Here is a 24,656-nt window from a genome sequence, read left to right as displayed (position 1 = left end):
AACATTTGTTTCAACAGAACGTCCTCTGGGCCTGTACACTCTATATTGTTCCTTGTCAAGCAGCTTTAACATAAATCTTTGCTGTGTGGCTCATAAATATTTGAAAAATTATTAGCTCTGTAAGGTGTTTGAAGATTATGTGACAAGTGCAGATTTATGTTGTATAACAGAAATTGGCTTAATGGAATCCTGAGTCTCAGGAATGAATGAATGAACGAGTAAATAAACATCGGCTTACCTTGCTTAACAGAAATGCACGTACCAGGTTCCTAACTGAAGCCAACAATGGGTTGACTTTAAAGATCACCATTTAAAAAACTCAGACAAACCCAGGAGGGATTCTGAGCTGCCATTTTGGTTTCCAAGTGTGCCCCCCCCCCCCCCCCCCGAGCTGCTACACCCTGCTGGAGGGTTTGGTTTTATAGCGTGGCAAACGTCCAAGAAAAGTTAACACTTTTTACCAAGCTCCACTTAAGACTCTTGAGAGATGTGAACAGCCCTTTGTTAGGATCCCAGACTTAAGCTAAATAAACAAATTATTAGGTTGAGAACAAAAAGATCTCAGAAAGAGCCCTCTTTGACGATGCTACAAAAAACCCTTTGCCAAGATTAGGCAAGCAACAAGAATTTATTGAGAAGTTTCTGTTCTTGTACTCCTGTGTTTCTGTGGAGGATGTAAAATTAGCAGATTAGAGTAATTGCTGGTTTATAAAGAGCTTATAGACACTGTGTAAGGGGAAACGAAGAGCATGCCGTATTGCTTGCGGCCATGGGTGAACGGGGAGAGCTCAGTGTGGGTGAGCAGGTGAACCTGAATCCTAGGCGGAGGGATTAGGTGGGATTGGTATAGGACAGCAATATTATAATTTGGTGTCTTAGGGAGAAAACTCAGTAGCTTCTCCGGTGGGGTGGACAGCAAATCATAGAGGCCAGAGGCAAGGAGGCCTGCTGGGCAGGTGTTCCAACAATCTGGCGCGGGGTTCTGACCAATGGGAACAGCGTTCCCATTGCCAGAGGGAACAGAGGAAGAGGTGAGTTCAAGAATATGTGCCACCAGAAGCACTAGGACTTCCTGGGATGTCAGATGCAGTAGAAGGTAAACCATAAATGGGACCAAGTCTTGATCTGGGGACCTGAAGATGAGCAGAGGCTCCGGGGCCGATGGCTGGGTTGAGAAGCAGGATGATACCTGGGGATGAAGAGAATGAGTGAGCTTGGCCATCCTGCCTTCTTAAACTTCACTGAATGCTGGCTGTGCCCAGCTCATTTTCAGGCGAGCAGCCCCAGAGGGAGGGAATTGGAGGGAGACAAAGGCAGCTCCAGAAACTGTGCAGGAGGCTGTGATGTGTTGGGAGAATTGGCGTCGATGCAATCAATTCTCGTTCTCTTTGTTCTGCTTGCTTTAATTATGTGTCTCTCGGTGGAAAACAAACAAGCAAGCCATTCAAGGGAGAAGAGTGATTAGTGGGATTTGTTTCCTGATTTTAGGGATGTGTTGAGCCTCACGTTTGAGTGGGGGCATTCTCTAAACGTTTACCAGACACTGCAGAGAACGTGTGTTATTTTATTTGCCTACGAGGTGCCAGAAAAGTGAAATGTTTTCAGGACTTATGTGTTTGGGGTTACCAGGATTCATACTGCCCGACTTTAATGATTGGACAAAGGTTAGTCTTGACTGTCTTAGTTTGTGTCCTCGGGTGAGTCTGGGCTTCAGTTTCCTCCTCTGTAAAATGAGAGAGAGAAGGTCAGTCTCAAGTTTTCCCTGTATCAGGATGATTTGAGGAGCTTCTTAGACATGCCCATGATCAATCCCACCTCTCAAAAAGTTCTGTGAGTCTGGGGTGGGGCTTGGGCATCTGCATGTTGAGCAAGCCCTGGGGGCTCCGATGGAGTTGGTGAAGGGTGCCACCCTGTCTGGGTGGGCTCTAGGTCCCTTCTGGCAAGATTCTAGGCAGTCCTCATGCTTGGGCTTCATATAGCTAGCTGCAACTTCTGAGTGCATCACTTGCTGCTGTTTTGCCACTGAAGCCCTGATTTGTTGTCTGGAGGGTCTGGCTTCAGATAAAAGAGCCCCATATGAGTGAGCCCTGGGGATATATCAGGGGTGAGAGTGGGCCAGGATACACAGGGGCTCATGAACCGGGCCCAACCAGGCCTATGTAGAGAGTGGTGGGAGGGAAGGGGGCCCTCCTCCTCTGTCACTCTGGAGACCTCTGCTGGCTCTGGATTCCGGAATTTTCAGCAGATGTGGGGCCTGTTGATAGTCAGGCGTAAGGCTTCCTGGCCCTTAGAGACAGGGCAGGGTCCTGCCTCAGCCTGTAGCCTCCTGTTCTCACTCTGGCCATTCTCTTTGGTCTGTGGCCTGGGACCCCAGAAGACCTGTGTTAAAGGATGGTCTAGTTAGGCGGCCTGTGTGGGGACAATGAGAGAAAATGAGGTGGGAAATGGAGAGGCCAGTGGCAGAGGATGGCAGCTGCCTGGCCCAAGCCCTGCCCACTGTGTAGGCTCGTGAGACACCAGGGAAGTGCGGAGGCCTTGCCCGGATGCCCAGATTCAGCTCAGTGGTATCCTAGGATGTCTGGTTCCAAGGGGCTGGGAAGGTGGTAGCTCAGTCCATCCCTGGGGTAGACAGAAGGCCCCTAAAGACCTCCCTAGCTGAATCCTCGGGACCTGTGAGTAGGATACATGGCAAAAATGAATTGTACAGATGTGACTGAAGTCGATATTTTAAGAGGGGATTATCCTGGATGACCTGGGTGGGCCCATCTAATCACAGGGGCTCTGCCACCAAATGGAAGGAGGGAAGATGTAGATGGGGGAGGTCAGAGAGATTTGAAGCCATGGATGTGGAGGGGGTACTCAGTGTGCCAGTGCTGGCTCTGAGGTGTCAGGCCCACATAAAAGGACCAGAGAGAAGCTGCTAGAGCTCCTCATGGAAAGCGTGAGAAGGAATGCGGGCAGGCAGGGGGAGTCAAGACTGGCGGCGCTGACGGCCAGCAAGTTCTGACCGCTTCCGCCTGGTGGAACTGAACCGGACCTGCACCCCACGTGAACCTGAAAGCAGGTTCTTCCCCAGACGCTCCGCGGGAGAGTGCAGCCTGCTGATTTCAGTCTAGCGACCCAGCTCACACTTCTAACCTGCAGAGCTGTTAACACAACAAAAACGGGTTGTTTTAAGCCTCTGAATTTGCAGTGGTTTGTAACAGCAGCGGTAGGAAAGCCCTGCAGGCTTCCATTCTCCAGTCCCAGCCCGAAGGACCAAAACAAAGTGGTCCAAGGACAGAAGTACTTTCTCAGAAGAAGTTAGCAAGCTCCCTGCCAACTAGAAGACCCCACCCCTGCCCCCGCCCCTGGGCAAGCCCTACTCCTTGGACCACCCAAATGTCCTCTGTGACTTTCAGGATGGCAGCCCTGGGGGAACTCGCTTTCTGCTTTCCCCGTCTTGTCCCACAGAGGCCCTGTCTCAGGAGCTGGGGCCCTCCAGGGTCACGGAAACTTGACTACCCCGAACTCTGGGGACTCGCGGGGCCTCAGGAATTCCTTATTCACAGTTGCTGAAATAGGATCATGGTCAAGCTGAGCGGAAAAACGGTTGTATGGCCCGTGGAGAACCGGTGCCCGGTGCGGGGCCAGGGACGGAGAAGGGGTCGGGAGAGCTGGGAGCGAGGCTTGGGCCACCGCCTCGCTGCGGGCCGCGGGGCCATCCTCTGAGCTGGCGGGGCCGCGCCTCCCACCTGCGAGCCCGCCCGAGCTTGCTCCTGGGCGGGACCCCTTGGAGACTGGGGGCCGCGGGCGCCCAGCGGGGCAGCTCCCCGGGCGCGCGTCGGGGCGGGGACCGGGCCGACACCTGCCGCCCCGGGGCCTCGGGGTCAGCGCGCGGGGAGGGCAGGCGGGAGGGCGGGGCCGGCCCCCTGCGCCCGCCCCCGGCCCGGCCCAGCCCAGCCCGGCCCAGCCCGCGGGCCGGCCACACGCGCCCCGGCCGCCGCCTCCCGCGCCCCGCGCCGCGCTGCCCTCCGGCCCCCGCCCGCGCCCGCGCCCGCGCCCGCCGCCCGCCCGGCGCTCCCGGCGCCCGTGACCCTGCCCGGGGCGCGGGGCGGAGCGGGCATGGCCCGCCGGGGGGCCGCCGCGCTGGCCCTGGCCCTGGCCCTCGCGCCGCTGGCGGTGGTCCTGGCCGCGCTGCGCGCCCAGGGCGCGGCCCTGCAGGCCCCGGACCCCCACGCGCAGGAGACCTGGAGCCGCGAGCCCTACTACGCGCGCCGGGAGCCGCGGCCCGAGCCCTTCCCGCCGCCGCTGCCCGCGGGGACCGGCGCCGGGGGGCGGGGGCCAAGCCCGGCCGAGCCCAGGCCGCCCCAGAAGGCGACCAAGCCCCAGAAGGCGCCCGGGACCCACAGGTTGGCTCCGCAGACGCCGCCTCCAGGTAAGGAACTGCGCGCGCGGGGCGGCCCGAGGGGTGCCCGTGGCCGTGCGCCTGTCCCTGCGGCGGCTCCCGGGCCGCTGTGTCGGGGACCCCGGAGCCCCGACCCCCCGTGACCCCCCGCGCCCCCCCGCCCGCGCCCCGGGGGCTGGGAGCCCGCGCACGCGGAGGGACCGAACCTCCCGGCCGGCCTGGGCCCCGCAGGTGGAGGCGGAGCCGCGCGCCCCGGAGCTGCACGGACCGGGCTGGGCAAGGCGCTTTCTGCCCGACGCCCCTGCCCGACGCCTTCCTGCAGGGCGTTTGCTTGGGGGTGAGTGTAGGGTCTGGCCTCGGGAAGGGCTGGCCTGCCTGGGCACAGAGGCCTCCTGGGGGGAGCTCAGCAGGGAGCCTTTCCCGAGCAGGCGTCCGCTCTCCGCCTCTCCGCTCCCTCCCGCTTCCTGGGGTCCCCCCCACCCCCACCCCGTGGCCCCGACGGCACAGCCCCTGGCGGGGAGGCTCCAGCGCTGCAGATGGAGGGGAAGCCCGCGGCCTGGCAGCCTGCAGCGCCAGCCGCCCTCCCAGCCGCGCGCACCCTCCTCTCATCCATCGCCCCTGCCAGCCCTGTCTTGGCAAATGACTTCCATTCGGTTTCACTCCTTGCAAAGGGGAGCGGGGAGACTTTCTCTTAATTGTTCCAAATGTTCTTTGCTCAAATCGCAGAGCGCTGTGGTCCTAGGATTTCAGGACTGGGGAGCGCGCAGGACTGTGGCCAGATTCCCCGGCCTCCTAAATGGCCTTCCCTGAAAGGAGATCCATGCTGGTGGCACCATTACTTGGCTCCTGGCGCGCAGGGAGGGATTGCTTTTGTTTGGTTCAACTCTTGAGAAAGTCAGCAGGAGGCAGCGGGGGGCGGGGGAGGTGGGGACACAGGACTCCTGAGGGTGTGCACCCAGCTCAGCAGCCCCTCTGCGCATGTGTGGAGGTGGGGGGCGACCTGCCAGGCTTCGCTGTGTGAGCAGCTTGCGGATGGGCAGGCAGTTCTGTGAGTTGTGTAACCTTCAACAGAACCATCCAGAATTTCCCCTATCTTCTGGGGAATCATGGGAATTAAGATGTGTCAAACCACAGTGGTTTAATGGCAGAGGGATGAGGAGACAGTCCCGTTTGTAGAGCATCTGCTGTGCCTGTTAGGAGCCCGATGTACAACTGTCTCATCTACCCCTTTCAGTGGCTGAGGGAAGGGTGTTCTTTTTCTTTTACAGATGAGGAACCGTAGGCGCTGACAGTTTAAGTAACTTCGTGTCGCTCTCTGGCTTGGGAAATTTGAAAGCCCTTCTGTGCTTCAGGGCCTTTTGTGTTTGGTAGTTTGAGTCAGATTTGCATGTGTTTTTGGTTTTGGTGTCTGCTGTGTGATTAGTGCGGTGCTGGGCCTGGTGGGAGGGAGACGTGTATGTTGGGTTCTGGGGCTTGGTGCGGGGAGGGCAGGGGGAAGGGGAAGGTGGAGGGAGCCCCGGACTGAGCCTGGAGACCACCCGTACTACCCAGGTCTGGGGCTGTGCACTCAGCTTCCTGGGACTTGGTGTCTTCGCCTTCAAAGGAAGCCTGTACCTGCTACCTCTCTTTGCCTGGTCAGTCGCTTTAAAAGCTTTTCCACAAAAGCTTCCAGTGTGTTCGCTGATAGCTGTGCTCGTCCGCTCATCTGCAGGTGCTTACCAAGAACCTGTTCAACACCAGGTGCTGGGTGAGGTCCTGGGGCGGAGAGCATGGGTCGCCCTCTGCCCCTGTTACCATGCAGAGGTTGGCGGGGAGGCGGGGGGGGGGGGGGGGCTTTGAAAAAGTCATCACAGTGCTGAGGGCTGGGTCACTGAACCCCAAACTGGAAAAAAGTCCTTGGAAATTCCAGAGACTCAGCTTCAAGGCATTCTGGGAGAGCTGCTTCCCCAGGCCTGCCACTCTTTCTCATGACCTGGGTTGGCTTGTAAGAGCCCCCTCCCCCGCCCCCCCAGCTAGGACAAGCAAGGTGGGACACTTATCCCAGCTTAAAACTCCTGTCCTCCTTTTTCCCCCTGTTTTTGGATGTTTGGCCAGTGGAACCCTCCATCCCTGGACCCTTAAGTGGAGGAGACTGGTTTAAGAATGCCTCCATCTGGGACGCCTTGCGGGGCTCAGCAGTTGAGTGTCTGCCTTTGGCTCAGGGCGTGATCCCGGGGTCCTGGGATCGAGTCCCACATCGGGCTCCCCACAAGGAGTCTGCTTCTCCCTCTGCCTGTGTCTCTGCCTCTCTTTCTATGTCTCTCATGAATAAATAAATAAAATCTTTTAAAACAATGTGCAGTGGATATCACACGTTGACATTCTCCTGGAGGTGGCTGGGACAGCTGAATCCTTTGGTTAATTGAGGCCACTGCATTTTTCCATGAGGGGCTGACAGATTCCCAGAGAAACAGAGCTCTGATATGCTCAAGAGAGTGGGATCTTTTTTTTTTTTAAGATTTTATTTATTTATTCATGAGAGACACACACACACACAGAGGCAGAGACGTTTATGTGTGTGTGTGTGTGTGTGTGTGTGTGTGTGTGTAAGTTCTCTGCAGTTTTTTCACATGTACCGATTTCTGTACTACTCTTACCATCAGGATACAGACCTGAGGACCTCTTATTTGTTTACTTATTTATTTTATTTTGAGAGAGAGTGCACTAGAGAGCACAAGCTCGGGTGGGGAGCAGAGTGAGAGGGAGAAGCAGACTCCCCGCTGAGCAGGGAGCCCGATGTGGGGCTTGATCCCAGGACCCTAGAATCATGACCTGAGCCGAAGGCAGATGCTCAACCGACTAATCCACCCAGGTGCACCTGAGCACCTCTTTTTTTTTTTTTTTTAGATTAAATGGGACTCACTATTGGACAGTTTCTGAGGTTGTCATTGTGAACACCAGTTAATCCCAAAATTTCAGGACTTGGAGGAAACCACGTGGTCATTGCATGCAAATTCTTGTTCACTGTAGGATTCCAGCACTGGGCTGTCTCATCTCTACTCACATACTTCCACCAATGGGCTCTTCGCACTCGTTCGCTGGATGAACAGTATTGATTCTTAGAGTGTTCTTTTTTCTAGAGACCTGACTACCTGCTTCTTTCTCATTCCATTTATTCAGCTGTTGCTAGCCAAATTCAATAGTTTCTAGGCCTTTGCAGTTGGAATGCTTTGGGATCCAGAGACTGAGTTCTAGGTCCCCACTTTCCGTGATTCCAGCACAAGGAATAAGATAGGGACCGCGTTTTTGGCATGTGCGTGGATTTAGGGTGTACCTACCTTGTATGTCATCTCCAAATTGACGAGCTTGGTTTGTAACCATACTTCTGGGAGAGGATAAAACGGAACAGAGAAGTAAACTATAGTTGATAAAAGTCATTTACCTTTTCCCTCCCAAGTGGTGGTAAGAAACAAACAGGCCAATAAACCAGACCCTAAACTGGTGACCTGAGGACTTTTTTTTTCTTCCCCCTCCATTGGGCCTTGGGTTACTTTGGGGTTCCTGCTTGTTTGTTTGTTGCTCTCTTCCAGGGCTGGTGGGAATGCGCCACTGTTTGGAGTATGGGCACGCCCGCATCACACCCGTGGTCCTGGTCCATAGTCTGGAGCCCGTGGAATGTGCAGAGTGGGCGGCGAGCCACGTTTGTTTGTATGTCTGTGCCCAGAATCAGCGAGTTTGGGTTTTGTACTCTGCAGTGCCCCCGCCGCCAGGGGAAATAACCAAAGGCTTGTTATTTGAGCATATGTGGTTGTAAACAAAGCCCTTTCTGTTGTGTCCTGCAGGCCATTTGCTGGAAAGGGCCTCACTTTTGAGCTTTGCCTGGTCTCTCTTCAGAGTGTCTTGCTGTGTTTGGCCTTTGGATGGAAACATCTTCTCTTGGGCAGAGCTGGAGTGTGAAGATCAGGAGAATGTTTTTGTCAGTCTTCCGCCGTGTATTTTAAAAGCAATCACAGTGCTCTCAGCACACGTGAACAAATAGCAAAGACTTTACATCAAGGTATTATATCACTATTACTCACTAGAAGAATTAAATCCAAAGTGTTTGTCCAGATAAACCCCCTACAGAACCCTGAGGGAAAGGACATTTAATAAAAATTGGTTGCTTGAGGGGCGCCTGGGTGGCCCAGTCAATTAGTGTCTACCTTTGGCTTAGGTCGTGGTCCTGGGGTCCTGGAATCGATTCCCCCGTCGGGCTCCCTGCTCATGCTCTCTCTCTCTCTCTCTCTCTCTCTCTCTCTCTCAAATAAATAAATAAAATCTTTAAAAAAAATGTTGCTTGATGTGCATCAGCCAGCAGCTTTCTAAGACACCACCTCTCTTTCCAAGATGCTTTCCAAAGTCAACTATTCAGGCTGGCATGCCCCTTGCCCATGCCCGTGGTTCCAGAAAACAGGGTCTGTGTGTAGGTAATGAAGGGGAGACACTCCCATGGTAGTGGAAGCTGGGCTGGATGCTGTGGTTCTTAAAACTAGCCATCGTGTTCTCTGCGTGTCCCCGGTGTCCATGGCTACCAGATCTCATGGTGGATGGTACCTTCAGGGCCAGGACAAGGGGGGGACCAGGGCCTCTGAGGCTGGAGTGTGGAGGTGAGGTTCTCCTTTAGATATCTCCAGTGGGCCAGGGAGCCTGAGTGCTCAGCCTTGGCATCTCCAGCAAGGCCTCTGCCCTCTGTGGCCTTCTGAGGTGCCACCATAGGTGCCACTCTGGGATCATGAAACCCATGAAATTAGGGTATCTTTGGATGACCAGGGGGAAGGGCTGGTGTCTTTAACTGGCTGGCATCCAGTTGGCTACTCATCTAGCATCATAGAATGGTTGAGAGGGGCACAAAACACCTCCCGAATGTTAATTTAAGACTCCAGTGTCCCAGATTTTTATGAAATACTCAATCACACAAAGTACGTGTCATTGTTTGGCAGTTTGTTCAGGATTCAGAGAGAGCCGGGACCAAAGCTGGCTCTGCCATCCATGGGCGCGTGTGACATCTCCAAGCCTTGGATTCTTTGCTGACACGGGAATGATGATAAGCCACGTTTCCAGAGGTGTGACAGGTCAACTTCCAGCCTCCCGCCCTCGGAGACATGGTTCAGGGACACCTTCTACTCAGTTCCCCATAGTCTCCAGCCCGGCTGAGTCCCAGGGGGTCCTGCTCAGCACCTGAATTCCTGGAGTTTCCTTCTCTGGGTCTTTCTCTCTCCACTCTTTCACTTGAACTTCATGAAGTCCCCTCCCAGATACACTCCTGCACCTAAGGCTGCATCTCGGGCTATTTCCAGATGGAACCTAAACCGAGACAGGCAAGTGCCAGCGGTGCCCTCCCCAGCACCCGGCACATCCCCAGCTGCTGCTCTTAAGTGTGGTGGCTCTAGAAGGGCAAAGGGCTTCTTATTTGGTTGCAAGTCAGGAAGGCATCTGCTGCTGCATGGGGCCTGGGAGCGGCTGGCCCTCATGCCCCTGGGCCCTGGTGGAGACCAAGTCTGCACAAAAGGCTGGTCCAGAGAGCACAGGATGGCCAACCAGTTTCCCAGGGAAGACACCGCTGATGGGGGAAGGGGAAAGCTTTTGCTTGATTGGTTGATTGGCTGATTTTGGCCTGGATCTGGAAAAAGTACTTAGAAAAAGTACTTAGAAAACTTAGAAAAAGTACTTAGAAAAAGTACTTAGAAAACGTGCCCCCATCTCCATCCCAGACCTTCAAGGTCACTGATTAATGGAAGCAAGTGTCTCATTCAACCACTCAGCCTGCCTTTCAGGATCTATCCGGTCTCCCGATTCTTGTTTCCATCAGTAGCTTGACTTTCTCAGAACTGCCTAAGACACAGGCTGTCCCTCCCTGTGTCATGGCCCTTCTCCTGCTAACACCCACATGGAGCTCGCATTTCTGGCCGCTTCTGCTGAGGCTTTTCCATTCACCTGCGAACTCCTGCTGGCTCTCGTGCCTGAGGATCCCCTGCAGACGTGCATGTGTGGTGCTGCTTTAGAAAGCTGTGATTATTGTCTGGCCTGTGAATCTGCATTCCCGGGGAGCTCCGGAGAACCGCAGAGTGCTTGGGAGAGGCCTTTCTTCTCCTGTGGGTTCCTTAGCAAGAGGCAGGAGAGGAGCTTAGGGCCCTGGGCTGAATCCTTCACGAGAGAGAGTGCAGATGCTGTTGGGCTGGAATTTCCTGGGGAAAATGCAAATATGCAGCAAAGAATTTTTTCGGTTTCTGGGGGGTTGCTACTGTAAGCTCCTTGTATAAAGAGGGGAAAAAAATAGTTTCCTATCAACCAAGAAGCATGATGTTTATCGCCATAGACCAGAATAGAACATGTGGCCCGCATCGGCACTCCGCTTGCTACTTTTAAGGAATTCAGTTTTGTCACGCAGCCCAGATGGGGTTCTTGATTTCCTTCTCTGTACACTACTTCCACTGTGCTTTCTTCTTTCATCTCTGCAGACCGTATGTTGCTTTTCTCGCTGCAAGAGACGATGGGCCTGGGGAGGGCCCTGCCTCAGAGTCAGCTTCCAGCTCTCCTGCCTCGTGGCTCTGGCACCGACCTCGGGAGGGCCTCCTCCCCCTCCGTGCCTCAGTGTCCCCATCTGCAATTCCATGTTCGTAGTAAGCTTCCTGCCCTCACTGGGTGCTTGCCGAGTCCCAGCGTGGTAATACCCAGGAAGATGCCACCTTGCAGGTTGTGAATCGTGCTCTACTTGTGAGCCGTGGGTCTTCAGCAGGTGGAATGGGGCTTTGTGAGGGGGGCTCGATGGCAAATCAGTGATGGAAGGACAGACCCTGTCTTTTGTTGGGTGGTTGCTACAGACCACACACCATCATAAGCGCTTGACATATATTGTTTGACCCTGCATCACTTCTATCAAGGCAGGTGCTTGTCTTGTTGATGAGCGATGGTGAAGTGGGGCCCCCGAGGACACGCCGAGGTCAGTGCAGTGGCAGGGCTGGGACGGGATCTGTGGGCCCGTGATGAGCTGGAACCACGTGCCCTGTCTCTGCTTGTCTGTCAGCCCCTCTGGGATCCTGTTCCCCACATGTCGGTCCCCTTGGGGAGTCAGACTCCCAGGGCTTTGAAATCTGCCCCTCAGCTGGGCCTTTACTGACTCCCCAGAACTGCTTGGGGACATTTGTGTCATGAGATCTGATGCACGGGAGGTGAGCCTGACTGTGTCACCAGGCCATGCTCTTTGACTCTCTCTTCTGTGTTGGGACAGGGGCTCCAGAGAGGTTGCCCTGCGAGAGAGAAGGCTTGCAAACCAATGGCCGACTTCTGGGGAGGATTGGGTTGGAACATTCTTTTCCAGAACTTTGGCTTTTTCCTCATGTATTTTGTAAAACTTTATTTCCCCTTAATATCTTATCTTTCTGCCAAATCAGACTCCACACTCTTAAAGGTTATAACACCAGCTTTTCTGAACAGTCAGGATCTTTACAGAGCCCCAGCCAGGCCCTTTCAGAAGGGGCCATCTTTGCCATCTTCAGAGGTCACTGGCCATGACCTTCCATCCCACAGAAGTGGGACAAATGCTGAGGTGACATCAGGCTGATGTCAGATGCTCCTGGGTCCTCTGGGTCAGCTCTCTGCCTCTGGCCTTTCCAAAAATTTTGGTTTTTTTTTTTTTTTTTTTACTTTTTGGACCCGAGGGGGACACTTCCATGAAAAATGAATGATACTCCCAGCAGACACCACCCCAGAACATGATGGAGAGAGCATTACTCTTGGCTGGACGCAGTGTGGCCTTTGAATTTTTTTTGAAGATTTAGGGTTTTCTTGATAAGTATCTTTTTTGGGGGGCAGGGGAGAGACTGTAGAACAGCCTGAAATGATTCATTAATTGGCACACAGTCCACTAGATGTTTTTGGTATTTCAGCTTGATTTTTAAAGTCCAAGCTAAGTATCCTTCTCCTGCCCCTCCTCTTATTTTTGTCTGTTTGTCATTCAGTGAGTCATTAGTATGTCCATTCACTCATTCATCACAGCTTACACCGGACTCCACAGAGCAGTAAGCAAAACCAGACACAGTCCCTTCCCTCACGAACAGAGCAACATATGTCATGTGCATGCGATGCTGCTGCCCAGCACAGGTGTGTGGACCTGCAGTGGGGGCTGCTGGTACCCCGCCCAGGCCCTTGCCTGCAGGTATACCCATGTCCCAGCCACTGGGGTCTTGACTGTGATGGCTCATGGCTGATCCCTTCTCTGGAGTATTGCCCCTGGAAGCTTGGTTCTCACTCCCCAGTTGGTCCATCTGTAGCACAGAGGCTAAGCAGCAGTAGGAAAAGTGGCTTCTTGTCTCCAAGTGGAGATAATGCTGTGTGTAGTTTCTGTTGAAGAGGTCCCCATGGGATCAAGCTGAGTCAGCCTCTGGCTGAGAGGGAAGACAGCCTTATTTAGCTTCTTCCTCTGCCCTATCCTGCTTCTCCCTCCCCTTTCCTTTTAGAGCCCTCCTCCAATATACCCCATGCCGCTGAACCCCTGCATCAAGCTCTGCTTAGAGGCAACTCGCCCCAAGACAGATGCTGTCAGAGCCCATCAAAGGAGGCATTGATTTAGCTGGGGAGTTCAGGAAAGCCAAAAGAGGAGATGCCAGAGCTGAGATTTGAATGATTAGCGGGAGTTAATTAGACAGAGGTGAATGCAAGGGTGCTCCAGGAGGAGGAACAGCATGTGCAGTGAAGGCTGCGAAGAGGCCAGTGTTTCAGAAGTAGAGGGAGCTCAGTGTGAGAGGAAACCGAAGAGGCCAGTGGCATGGGCAGGTAGCCTTTCTAGGCCCTGGTAAAGATCTCTCCAATTGGTGGGGGCATCCTCACCCCTCACTCCCACCCCCAGGTACCCAGCCAGGACCCTTGGAGAGAATTGGAAGGTGGAGCCCAGCATGGTGGGAAACGCTAGCTCTGGGGTCAGAAGTCCAGAGCGCCAGGTCCTTTTTATCAATTAGGTGTGTTATCACTTTCTGGGCCCCAGAGTGGGTCAGAGTACTGCCACAGGGTATTTTTGCAGTCTTAGAACACCGAAGACCTGCACGGATACATTGTCTTTATGAGTAGTTCTTTCTTTAAAAAAAAATCAATTTTATTTAATTTCAATTAAATAATATATCGTGTATTGTTAGTTTGAGAGGTAGAGTTCAGTGATTCATCCCAGCACTCATTGTATCACATGCCCTCCTTAATGCCCATCACCCAGTTACCCCCTCCCCTCTCCCTCCAGTGACCCTCAGTTTGTTTCCTATGGTTAAGAGTCTCTTATGGTTTGTCTTCCTCTCTGAAGAGTTTATTTCCCCGGGTGTTGGGAATAACACGCTTCATCTCCTAAAACTTCCAGCACCTCACGGTCCAGGGTGCTGTCCCTGGGGACAGGGGACGCAGTAGACGATTGAGCTCTCACCGTCTTGGGAGGACTCTGACATATGTGGAAGTAAAAGCATTTCTCTCCTTCTTTTTAGGTAAAAATAGCAACAGAAAAGGCGTGAGAACCAAGAACTCCGAGAAAGCTGCCAGCGATGATCACAGCATTCCGGTGGCCCATGACGATGTCAGAGAGGGTGAGTGAGGCTCTGCAGAGAACCTCCTGCTGGTTCCATCACCGGCCCAGGGAGGGCAGAGGCCCCTGGTGCAGCTGGCTGCCTCTCAAGCCTCTTCTTTGCCATTATCGTTCCTGGGTGAGAACATTCTGAGCTGCTTGCTCCCCTGCAGCGCATGATAACCCACAGCCACCTTTTCTGCACTGGCTCACCTGAAGTCATTTCTGAATCTCCTGGGACCTTAGGTTGCCTTCCTGGCCCTTCTCCCACTCAGCCCCAAAACAATCTCATTTCCTTTCTTGTGGGGCCTCATAGCTGCCCATGTCCATGGGGTGTACATTTCTTATCTCCCAACCAGACCCAGAGGCCTCTGGAGTCAGAGAGCCAGTCTTCTGTTTACAAACCACATAATGCTAGTCTTGGGATCTTACTCCCTCATATAAATATTAGTGTTTAAATTACTTACCTCAGGACGGTGGAAGCCATTAGTTCTAGATGCCTACCTAGGCCAACTCTGGCCCACTTGCAGTAGCTCTTACTATGACTGACTATTAGCATTACTGTTACTGTATCTGTATTACCTTAAGCTCTGGTATCCAGGATCGCACTTCTGCTAATGCTGATAGCAAGCCTTTCTTAAGTGCTTCAGTTCTCGGAAGCTTAAGGCTAAGATCCGGGGCCTTATATTTGATACCTCCCAATGCTTCCCTGGGTGTGGTGGACATTATTGGTGTCATCATCACCATTATCCACATTTTATGGATAAAGAGGGTGAGGTTTGGTGGTATGTGCCACGTGCCTAAGGCTATGCAGCCTCTAAGAGGCAGAACAGGGGTTTGAACCCAAGGTTTTCTGGTTCTAGACTTTCTGCCCAGCAGCACAGCTGCTTAAATAAACACAGCATTTCACAAATTTGCATGTACGGGAGGCAGGGTCCGTTGTCAGCTGCTACGTGAGGCTGTATAACGTGTCACAGAGTCGATTGTCATAAGGGAATTATGTGTTCCCTTAGGCATGATGTAGTGGTCAGGGGCTGTGTTTCTTTTCTTTTCTTTTCTTTTCTTTTCTTTTCTTTTCTTTTCTTTTCTTTTCTTTTCTTTTCTTTTCTTTTCTTTTCTTTTTTTTCTTTTTTTTCTTTTTTTTCTTTTTTTTCTTTTCTTTCTTTCTTTCTTTCTTTCTTTCTTTCTTTCTTTCTTCTTTTTTTTTTAAATGATTTTATTCATTTATTCATGAGAGACATAGAGAGGGAGGCAGAGACATAGGCAGAGGGAGAAGCAGGCTCCCTGTGGGGAACCTGATGTGGGACTTGATCCCAGGACCCCGGGATCACAGCCTGAGCAGAAGGCAGACTCTCAACCACTGAGCCACCCAGTGCCCCCCGGGGGTGGGGAGGTCTGTGTTTCTAACCAAAAACTGGCCATCAAAGAAATCATATGAATGACCAACAGTACATCCTAAAATAAAAAGAGAAACTCAACGACAGTGAACTTCTACAACCACTTACCAAATGAGCATTATATTCCATCTTAAAGCAGGCAGGCATGTACCATACCCATTGCCATCAGGAGGACCCAGCATACTGGGGAAGGGCGTGTGTTGAGGACACGTGTGATGCGGGGCTGTGCTTCTGCTTGTTCAGCTTGGTGAACCCTACTGACCTTTGGGGTCTCGATGGAATGGGTAGTGATAAGACTTTCACCTCGGGTGGGCCTTGGGCATGGCTTTTGTTCCCTTGTCCAGGCAAGCTGATCAAAACACCAGCTGTTCCTTTAGGATCACAAATGCCACAGGGTACAGCAGCTTCTAGTGCTGGCCTGCCCTCTCTGTGCACTTGCTGTCATCCTATCTGGACCTCAGAGTCTTTTACTATCTTGTTAATTTTTAAGTGCTTTAAATAACAAATATTTTGTCTAGGTCTTTTTTTTTTTTTTTTTTTTTTAGTTTAGCACAGGGGTTGGTTTGAATTATTTTAGATATTCATTACCAGAATTGGAAGTCATTCAAATTTGGGGAGGCATTTTCAAAAGATTTTTTAAGGCCCATTTCTTTACACACACACACACACACACACACACGCGCGCGCGCGCACACACACACACACACACACCAGCCCACTTAGAATTGCTCCCATGGCCTCAGAGTTCTGTCTGAATGGGCTGGGGTCCCTGGTCTCCAGGGCAGCCACCGGGGCTCTGAATTCACTGAGTGCGCTACAAGTGACTTTGGTCTATGAAACTCCTTTACATTGCTCCTCCATCAAAACAAAATTGAGGGGATCCCTGGGTGGCGCAGTGGTTTGGCGCTTGCCTTTGGCCCAGGGTGCGATCCTGGAGACCCGGGATCGAGTCCCACGTCAGGCTCCCGGTGCATGGAGCCTGCTTCTCCCTCTGCCTGTGTCTCTGCCTCTCTCTCTGTCTCTCTGTGACTATCATAAATAAATAAAAATTAAAAAAAAATTAAAAAAACAAAATTGAGGAATTAGGCATCACCTGGGAGGGGAGAGAAGCTGTGTGTGGGGGGCGTGACAGGCAATAGGGATGGGAGACAAGAGGCCTTCAGCCATGGAGGTGGTGTGCATGGAGGCAGGTAGCAAACAGTCAGGAACACCTAATGAAGGGGTGTTCATTAGGCAGGGGTGCCTGAGGGGTGGTGCGGGGTGGCATGGGGCCTCAGAGGTACAACCGGGCACTCTCAGCCTCCATTCTGTCTCTGCTCAGGTCTCCCTGGGGGAACCTGCTGGAGAGGCAGCAGAATGAAGGGCTTGGGTAGCAGGTGGAATGGATGTCACCTGCATTGTGTCCGAGGTGGCGGGTCAAGCAGATGTCACCTAAGTCATGTGCAAGGTAGCAGATGGAATAGACGTAACCTATAGGGTGTGCAAAGTGGCAGATGGAGGAGATGTTACTCGCTTCACTTTCAAGGTAGTGGGTAGTACAGATACTAGCCCCAGCTGGTTATGTGAGCGGATGACACCAAGGGCTTGTGCCAGACGCAGACTCTCCCCTTAGGAGCTTTTGCTTTGAGGGAGAGAACATGTACACGGGCTGAGAAGCGTGTCAGCTCCGGCGAGCATCCAAAATGCATCTTGGAGATTGTCCTAAAATAATTGGTGCAGCTGGCTGAATTATTGCTCTAGTGCTTCAGCTTTCCTTGGGTCTGCCCCTTGGCCGTGTGACTTTTTCAGTTCCCTTCATAAGACATGAGAGCCCCCTGACTTTGGGCCGGTCCGTGTGCCTCGCTGAGTCCCGTGGAATAAGGTGGAGTGCCGGGGTGCCCGTTCTGAGCTGAGGGCTTCAGAGGATTTGCTGGTTTCTCTTTGCTTCTCAGCTCTGGCCTCTGCCTCCTTTTTGTCCCCCAGCCAGACGGGCTTGTTTCTCACACCATGTCCTGTCCTGAAACACATGGCTCACGTGTTTTTCTCCAAAGGGAACTGGACAAGCATCTAAGTCAGTGATTGAGAGAACAGCTTTGGATCAGGCTCTACCCTCACTGCCGGTGAAGTCTGGGCAAGTCCCTAATGTCTCTGTGACTCAGTTTCCTCCTCTGTAGAGTGGGGGACGAGATCCCTTTACAGGGTTATTCTGAAGGTTCATTAGTGTCCGAAGGGCACAGCACACACAGCACACAGTACGCTCTCAGCGAGCATTAACTATGGCTTTTATTTGCCATCTGGGATTTTTTTTTTTTTTTTGGTGCCTCAGTTATAGGAGTTGGCAGACATTTTAAAAGGATCAGATCGTAAATATATGGTTTATTGGCCAAGAAGCAAAATTGAGGATATTATGTCATTACTTAAATAACCATTTAAAACGTAACCATTAAAAAATACCAAACCATTCTTATCTCTTGGGCCTTACAGACGCAGGTGGTGGCCTGGATGTGGCCATGACAGGGCCTGAGGCTTGCCAAGCTCTGCCTTAGAACTTTGGTTTTCTGCAGATGCTGCCTCCAGGAAGACTGCCCTGATCACCTGTCTTTCATTTTCCTACATCTCCTCCTCAGGGTCCCGGTCCCTTCCTTTCTCACATCCTAGTGATTCCTATGGCGGCTCTTCTCGTCTGTGAGGATATGAGGACTCAGAGCTTGGCCTGCTCTGATGCTTCTCAAGATACACCCAGGGCCGTCGTAGCACATGACTAGAATGTCAGACTCCTTCACTGAGCACCTGCCCTGTGCTGGAACTGGTGTTCTGTATGCTCAGGTGGATTCTTCGCGGCCGGAGGAGCAGGGCTAGCCTCCGCAGGAAATGCTCTTTGATCTGTAGGAGAGGAACGTGATTTCCCACCATCATGGAGATAGAGTGGTTTTCCCAAAGCGATGCACGTTGGTGAACTGGATCTCCCTCATGCCTGGGCTGGGTGAGATTTGAGGCCTCAACCAGGTATCATGTTTGGGGATTGACCTACTTCGTGTGTGCGTGTGTGTGTGACACTTGAGAGTTTTTCATTGTAGCAGAGACAGTTTGGTTTCTCATCCAAGCCCTTGTTGTGAGCCTTTCCCCAGGGTTGCCTGGCCGGGTGCCTCTCTGGGGCTCAGCTCTGGGCTCCCCCAGACGCCTGGCACTGCTGCAGAGGGCAGGGGAGGGAGTCCAGCATCCTGATTCTGGAGGAGGGGTGGCTGGCATGGTCCTGGCTGCCCTAGCAGATGTGATGATACACAAGCCACATCTGTATTGCAGACCTCTTTGGAAGTGAGAGTGGAGGCAAGGGGCCAGAATCGGGATGGAATCACATCCCTCTTGGACACAGCTCGCTTGAGGAGCCTGATGGATGTGGGGCCTTGGGATACAAAGGGCTCCTCTGGGCCTTGCTAGCTCCTCCACTTTCACTGTCTCAAATGTGCCATGAAGGTTATTCTTCAGTCTCTAAGGCGAAACATGTCTTGTAAGGATTTTCTAGCCTTCCCTTGCAACAGGGAGAGATTTATTTTGTTCCCCCAATGGTTTTGTGGCAGGGCCTTCACTGGGTTCGATTAGGGGTCCTGGGCTCACTGCCACGCACAGTGGGCTGTAACCGAAGCGTCTGTTAATGCCAGGTCGGCCGTGTGGCGAGCCTGGGGCCGCAGGCTGCAGAAGCCTTGGCTTGGAACCTGGGCCACGGTGGACCTGCTGGCGTTCAAATACCTCCCAGGTAAGGGGCCAGGGGCCAGGGCTCCAATGCGCTTGGGCGCACCCATGGGCTCCGCTCATTTCTGTCACCCAGCTGAGCCCAGGCTTGGTTCTGGTTGACCAGCAGTCACATTTGTCCTTACACAGAGCAGAAATTCTAGTGTGGCGACTTCTTTGAGTCCATGCAATGAAGGCCAGCACACATGCTGCTTCTTCTTTTTTTGTGTGTGTGTATTTTTTATTGGAGTTTGATTTGCCAGCATATAGCAAAATACCCAGTGCTCATCCCGTACAATGCCCCCCTCAGTGCCCGTCACCCAGTCACCCCATCCCCCTGCGTGCTACTTGTCAATCTGGGAACCTTGTTCCTGTGACAGTCTGCCTGTCTTCTTTCTGTCTTCTCCATCCTTCCGTGATGAGCTCCTCTTCTGGAATTCTGGGTCGCTGACTCAGGATGGACTTAGCAGAAAACTGAATTTGCCCTGAGATACCCTAAAATTTAAAAAACAAAATGAGAAACTTAACTCACTTAAGGCGGAAGTTGTTCTAAAATTGATTTATTTCCTGGCTTATGAAACACTTTGACTATGAAAGTAGTGGATGCTCCTTGTAGAAAATTTGGAAGATAAGTGAAAACAAAGGAGGCACTAAAGCAAATCCATAGTGTTATCTGCCAAGGATAACAACAGTCGACATTTGGAGTCTGTCTCTCCGATCTTGTCTCTGTGTGTGTGTGTATGTCCGTGGTGTCTATGTGTGTGTCCGTGTGTGTCTCTGTGTGTCTTTATGTGTGTCTGTGTGCATGCATCAGCAACACAATTACAGGTATGTGTGTAGGTGACACACACACTTTCTATAAAATTGAACTAGTCTTGTTTCGTAATCTTCTCTTCTCATTTAACGTGCTACTGTTCTGTTCTTATGTCATCAGATATTCTTTCATGACGTGATGTGAAGCGCTTTTCCATTTTATGATGGAGTCACAGCTGTTCCTCTCAGGTTGTGAAGATTTCTGTCCTCCTCCTTCTGTCTGTGTCTTTGCTTACCCACTCCCCGAGGTCATGTTTCTTTTTTTTTTTTTTAAATATATATTTTTTTAGACAAGGATTTTTTTTTTAATTTTTATTTATTTATGATAGTCACACACACACACATAGAGAGAGAGGCAGAGACACAGGCAAAGGGAGAAGCAGGCTCCATGCACCGGGAGCCCAACGTGGGATGCGATCCCGGGTCTCCAGGATCGCGCCCTGGGCCAAAGGCATGCGCTGCGCTAAACCGCTGCGCCACCCAGGGATCCCCGAGGTCATGTTTCTTAGAGGAGGAACTGCATGGAGTCATCACTGCCCTCTCAGAAGGTTCATGCCAACACAGTCTTTTGTCCCTTTTCTTCTCGTGTATGTGTGTGTGCGTTGTTTTGTAAGAGCTTTTTATAGGTGAAGGAAGGACAAGGGACCCTCTTTATGCACTGCAGTGTACTGAGTGGAGCTCAAAGCCCACTCTCCGTTTGTTAGCTGTGTGGTCTTGGGTGTGTTATTTAACTTCTGTGCGCCTTAATTTTCTCAAATACAAAATGGGGGTACTAATGGGACGTACCCATAATGATGGGGATAAATACTTACTAAGATAACTTGAATAAAGCACTTACAACAGTGACTGACAAATAGGTTGCGTTGCGTGAATTTCGTCTTGGTCATTCATTTGGGCACTTGACACATTTTTTTAAAGGCCTCTAACAGGGCAGGCACACAGAATGATCTATTCCTTGAAAGGTCGAAAGAATAAGACAGGAAATTCATTTGAACTAGGCATTTCCCATCAAAGACGTTCTTTGATAAATCTACTTTCTTTCATGGTTATTGATCTGATTTTCTTTTTTTTTTTTAATATTTATTTATTTATTTATTTATTTATTTATTTATTTATGATAGTCACAGAGAGAGAGAGAGAGAGAGAGAGAGAGAGAGAGAGGCAGAGACATAGGCAGAGGGAGAAGCAGGCTCCATGCACCGGGAGCCTGATGTGGGATTCGATCCCGGGTCTCCAGGATTGCGCCCTGGGCCAAAGGCAAGCGCCAAACCACTGCGCCACCCAGGGATCCCTGATCTGATTTTCTAATTTTGTTTTTTTTAGATTTTAATTATTTATTCATGAGAGACACAGAGCAGCAGAGACACAGGCAGAGGGCGAAGCAGGCTCCCTATGGGGAGCCCAATGCTGGACTTGATCCCAGGAGCCCGGGATCACGCCCTGAGCCGAAGGCAGATGCTCAACCACTGAGCCACCCAGGCGTCCAGATTTTCTGTTCTTTTAGTTAATTTGGATAAGGTTGAGTTTGAAGACATCGTTACTCTGTTGATGTATCTTCTTTTTGCAATTTATGTGCTTATTTTTTGTTACTTTGTCAGCTGCCATTTTTACGTGTTTTAGAGAAGTTTTTAGATTTGGGGGTTTAGAAAAAAATGGAGGGAGAGTACAGAGACTTCCTATATATCTCTGCTCCTCCTCTGGGTTCCATTATTATCAACATCTTTGCATCAGTGTGATACCTTTGTTACAAGTGATGGGAATATTGGTACATTCTTAGTAACTTAAAGTCCATAGCATGCATGAGAGCTTGCTGTTTGTGTTGTTATGTTCTGTGGGTTTTGACAAATGTATAATAACACGTAGCTACCCTCACAGTACCATACAGAACAGCTTCACTACCCTAGAAATCCCTGGTGCCCTACCTACTAATTTCTGTTTCCCTTCCCTGAACCTCTGGCCACCACAGACCTTTTTACCGTCTTCAGAATTTTGCCTTTTCCACGATTTCATAAAATTAGAATCATATAGCATCTAGCTTTCTCATTTCTTTCATAGTCACATATGCATTTAAAGTTCCTCCATGTCTTTTCGTGGCTTGACAGCTCATTTCTTTATATCACTGAATAATATTCCATTGTCTGGCTATACCACATACATTTGTTCATCCACTCATCCATGCAGGGACATCTTGGTTGCTTCCAAGTTTCAGCAATTATGAATAAAGCTGCCATAAATATTCATGGGCAGGTTTTTGTGTGCCCATGCTTTCAACCCATTTGGGCAAATACCAGGGAGCACAATGAGTGGATCATATGGCAAGAGTATTTTAAGTTTTATAAGAAACTGTCTCTTTTATAGTACCCCCACTAGCCTCCCCCCAACCCCCCCAAAAAAACTGGAGTTACTATTTGTTCCTTTTTTGTCCTTTCAAATGCATTCTGAAATCTTTACAATTTCTTACCACGTCCCTGATGTGATTTTCTGTGTAATATTTCGCTTTTACCGCTTCATGTGGGGTATTTCCTACTTTTATTTTGAAAGGCAGACATAGAAAAATGACATATGGTATATATGTTCTTTTAGCAAATATTTGTAAGGCCAATCCCTGTGTAACCCTCACCCGAGTCAAGAAGTAGAGTCTTGTCAATCTTCATCACATCTTTATCTCTTCTACTATAAAGGTGATCTCTATCCCAATTTTAACAGACAGATTTTCTTCAAAGCTTTACCACTTATGTTTGTATCTCTGAATATGTTAACCAGATTTTGAAATTTATATAAATGGAGTTATGCTGTGTATATTCAGTCATACATGTCTTATAATTTTCAATTAACATTATGTATTTGTTCCTTCATTTTCATCACTGGGTAGGGTTCCATCATCGGACTACACAACAATTTTTTAATCCACTTCAGCTCTGATGGATATCTGATTTATTGCCAGATTCTATATTTTATGAAAAGCACCATGAAAACTCTTGTACATATATCCTAACACCAATGAACATAAGTTTCTCCAAGTATATATATGTTTAGGTATGGAATGACTGGGTTTAGCTTCACCGTTGAACAAATGCTCAGTTGTTTCCCTCAATGGCGGGGTGGAGGGCATGCTGGTCTGACATCCTGTCAGCATTATGTAGGCTCCAGGCTTCACATTTTGAGTAACTGTTGCATGATCAGACTTTAGTATTTTGCCAATCTGGCGGGTGTATAATGGTGACTCATTGTAATTTTATTTGCATTTCCTAATTATTAATGAGGTTAAGCATCTTCTCATAGATTTATTTGCCATTTGATGGTCTCTTCTGGAGACATTTCTGTTCTATTTATTTTCCTTATAGATTTATCCATTCTGAGCTTGAATTTTGATTTTATAATGTTGGTAGCAAATATTTTTTCTATTTTTTGCTTTTCCTTCTTATGGGGTCTTAAGGAACAGAAGTCCTTAATAATATTGTAGCCAAATTTGTCAATTTTTTTTGTTTGCTACTATTTGTGACTTGTGTAAGAAATCTCTTCTTTCTCCAAAGTCATAAAAATATTTTATACTGTCTTCTAAAGCTTTCTCTTCCCTTTTTTATTTTGCATAGTTAGGTCTTCAAATACCTGGAATGGATTTTGTTTATTTATGATATGAAGTTAGAATACAATTTTATTTTTTTCCCTAATTGTTTCCCTGCTGTTTTGCATTGCTACTCTATCCATTGGGGATTAAGAGTCCATATATGTATGGCTTTGTTTTCAGGCTTGCAGTTCTTTATCATTAATTCATTTTTCTACCCATATGTGAAATATCTTACTCTCTCTCTCTGTCTCTTTTTTTTAAATTTTTTATTTAATTTATTTATGATAGGCACACAGTGAGAGAGAGAGAGAGGCAGAGACACAGGCAGAGGGAGAAGCAGGCTCCATGCACCGGGAGCCTGACGTGGGACTCGATCCCGAGTCTCCAGGATCGCGCCCTGGGCCAAAGGCAGGCGCCAAACCGCTGCGCCACCCAGGGATCCCTCTCTGTCTCTTTTTAAAGACTTTGTTTACTTATTTGACATACACACAGAGAAAGGAGGATAAGCAGGGAGAAGCAGATGCCCTGCTGAGCAGGGAACTCAACTTGGGGCTTGATCCCAGCACCCTGGGATCCTGACCTGAGTGGAATGCAGATGCTTAACTGATTGAGCCCCTCAGGTACCCCCTTACTCTCTTAACTACTTATAGCATTATAACAAATCATGATATCTAAGGGCAGGACCTAATTCTTAAAAAGTTGTGGCTGTTGTTGACATTTTATGCATGTGTGTGTGTGTGTGTGTGTGTATGTCTACACATATATTTATGCCATACAGCCAGGTTCTTCAAATACCTTTCTGAAAACTTTTGGAATTTTGTTGACAGTTGCATAGATTCCATAGATCAGTTTGAGGAGAATTAACATATTTACAACATTGTCTTCTAATCCATGAACATGGTATATTTCCCCACTTGTTAAGTCTTTTAAAATATCTCTCAATAAATGGATCTTGCCCATCTTTAATAGATTTATTCTATTAGATATTTGCTATTTTGTGATGCTTTTAATTTCAGTTTTATAACTATTGCTAGTATACAGGAGGACAGTTGATTTTTCTAGCAACACTGCTAAACTCTTATTAAAAACAATTTTTTTATATTTACTTGGATTTGTGTACAAAATCATAATATATGCTAAATAATGGCAATTTTGTTTTTTCTTTCCATTTCTTATACTTTTTACTTATTTTTCTTTACTTCATTGGCAAAGATTCCAGGTTAAAAA

General features: G+C 49.8%; 1 protein-coding gene across 4 annotated transcripts in view; it reads left to right on the top strand.

Moving 5' to 3' along the window:
* Positions 1-4,044: 4,044 nt before the first annotated feature.
* Positions 4,045-24,656, top strand: part of CPXM2 (carboxypeptidase X, M14 family member 2) — a 159,002-nt gene continuing 138,390 nt past the window's right edge. For 2 of the 4 annotated variants that reach the window (XM_072740321.1, XM_072740320.1), the window contains exons 1-2: positions 4,048-4,417; positions 13,867-13,965. In XM_072740321.1, coding sequence (XP_072596422.1) covers positions 4,105-4,417; positions 13,867-13,965 — 412 coding nt within the window. In that variant the 5' untranslated portion in view covers positions 4,048-4,104. Of the gene's footprint in view, positions 4,418-13,866; positions 13,966-24,656 lie in introns of all 4 variants that reach the window. The other 2 variants (XM_072740322.1, XM_072740319.1) reach the window with 2 other exon arrangements.

This window comes from Vulpes vulpes, chromosome 15 (assembly GCF_048418805.1).
Source record: "Vulpes vulpes isolate BD-2025 chromosome 15, VulVul3, whole genome shotgun sequence".
Classification (NCBI taxonomy): Eukaryota; Metazoa; Chordata; class Mammalia; order Carnivora; family Canidae; genus Vulpes; species Vulpes vulpes.
The sequence above is the reverse complement of the archived record's forward strand: the minus strand, read 5'-3'. Positions and strand labels throughout refer to the sequence as shown.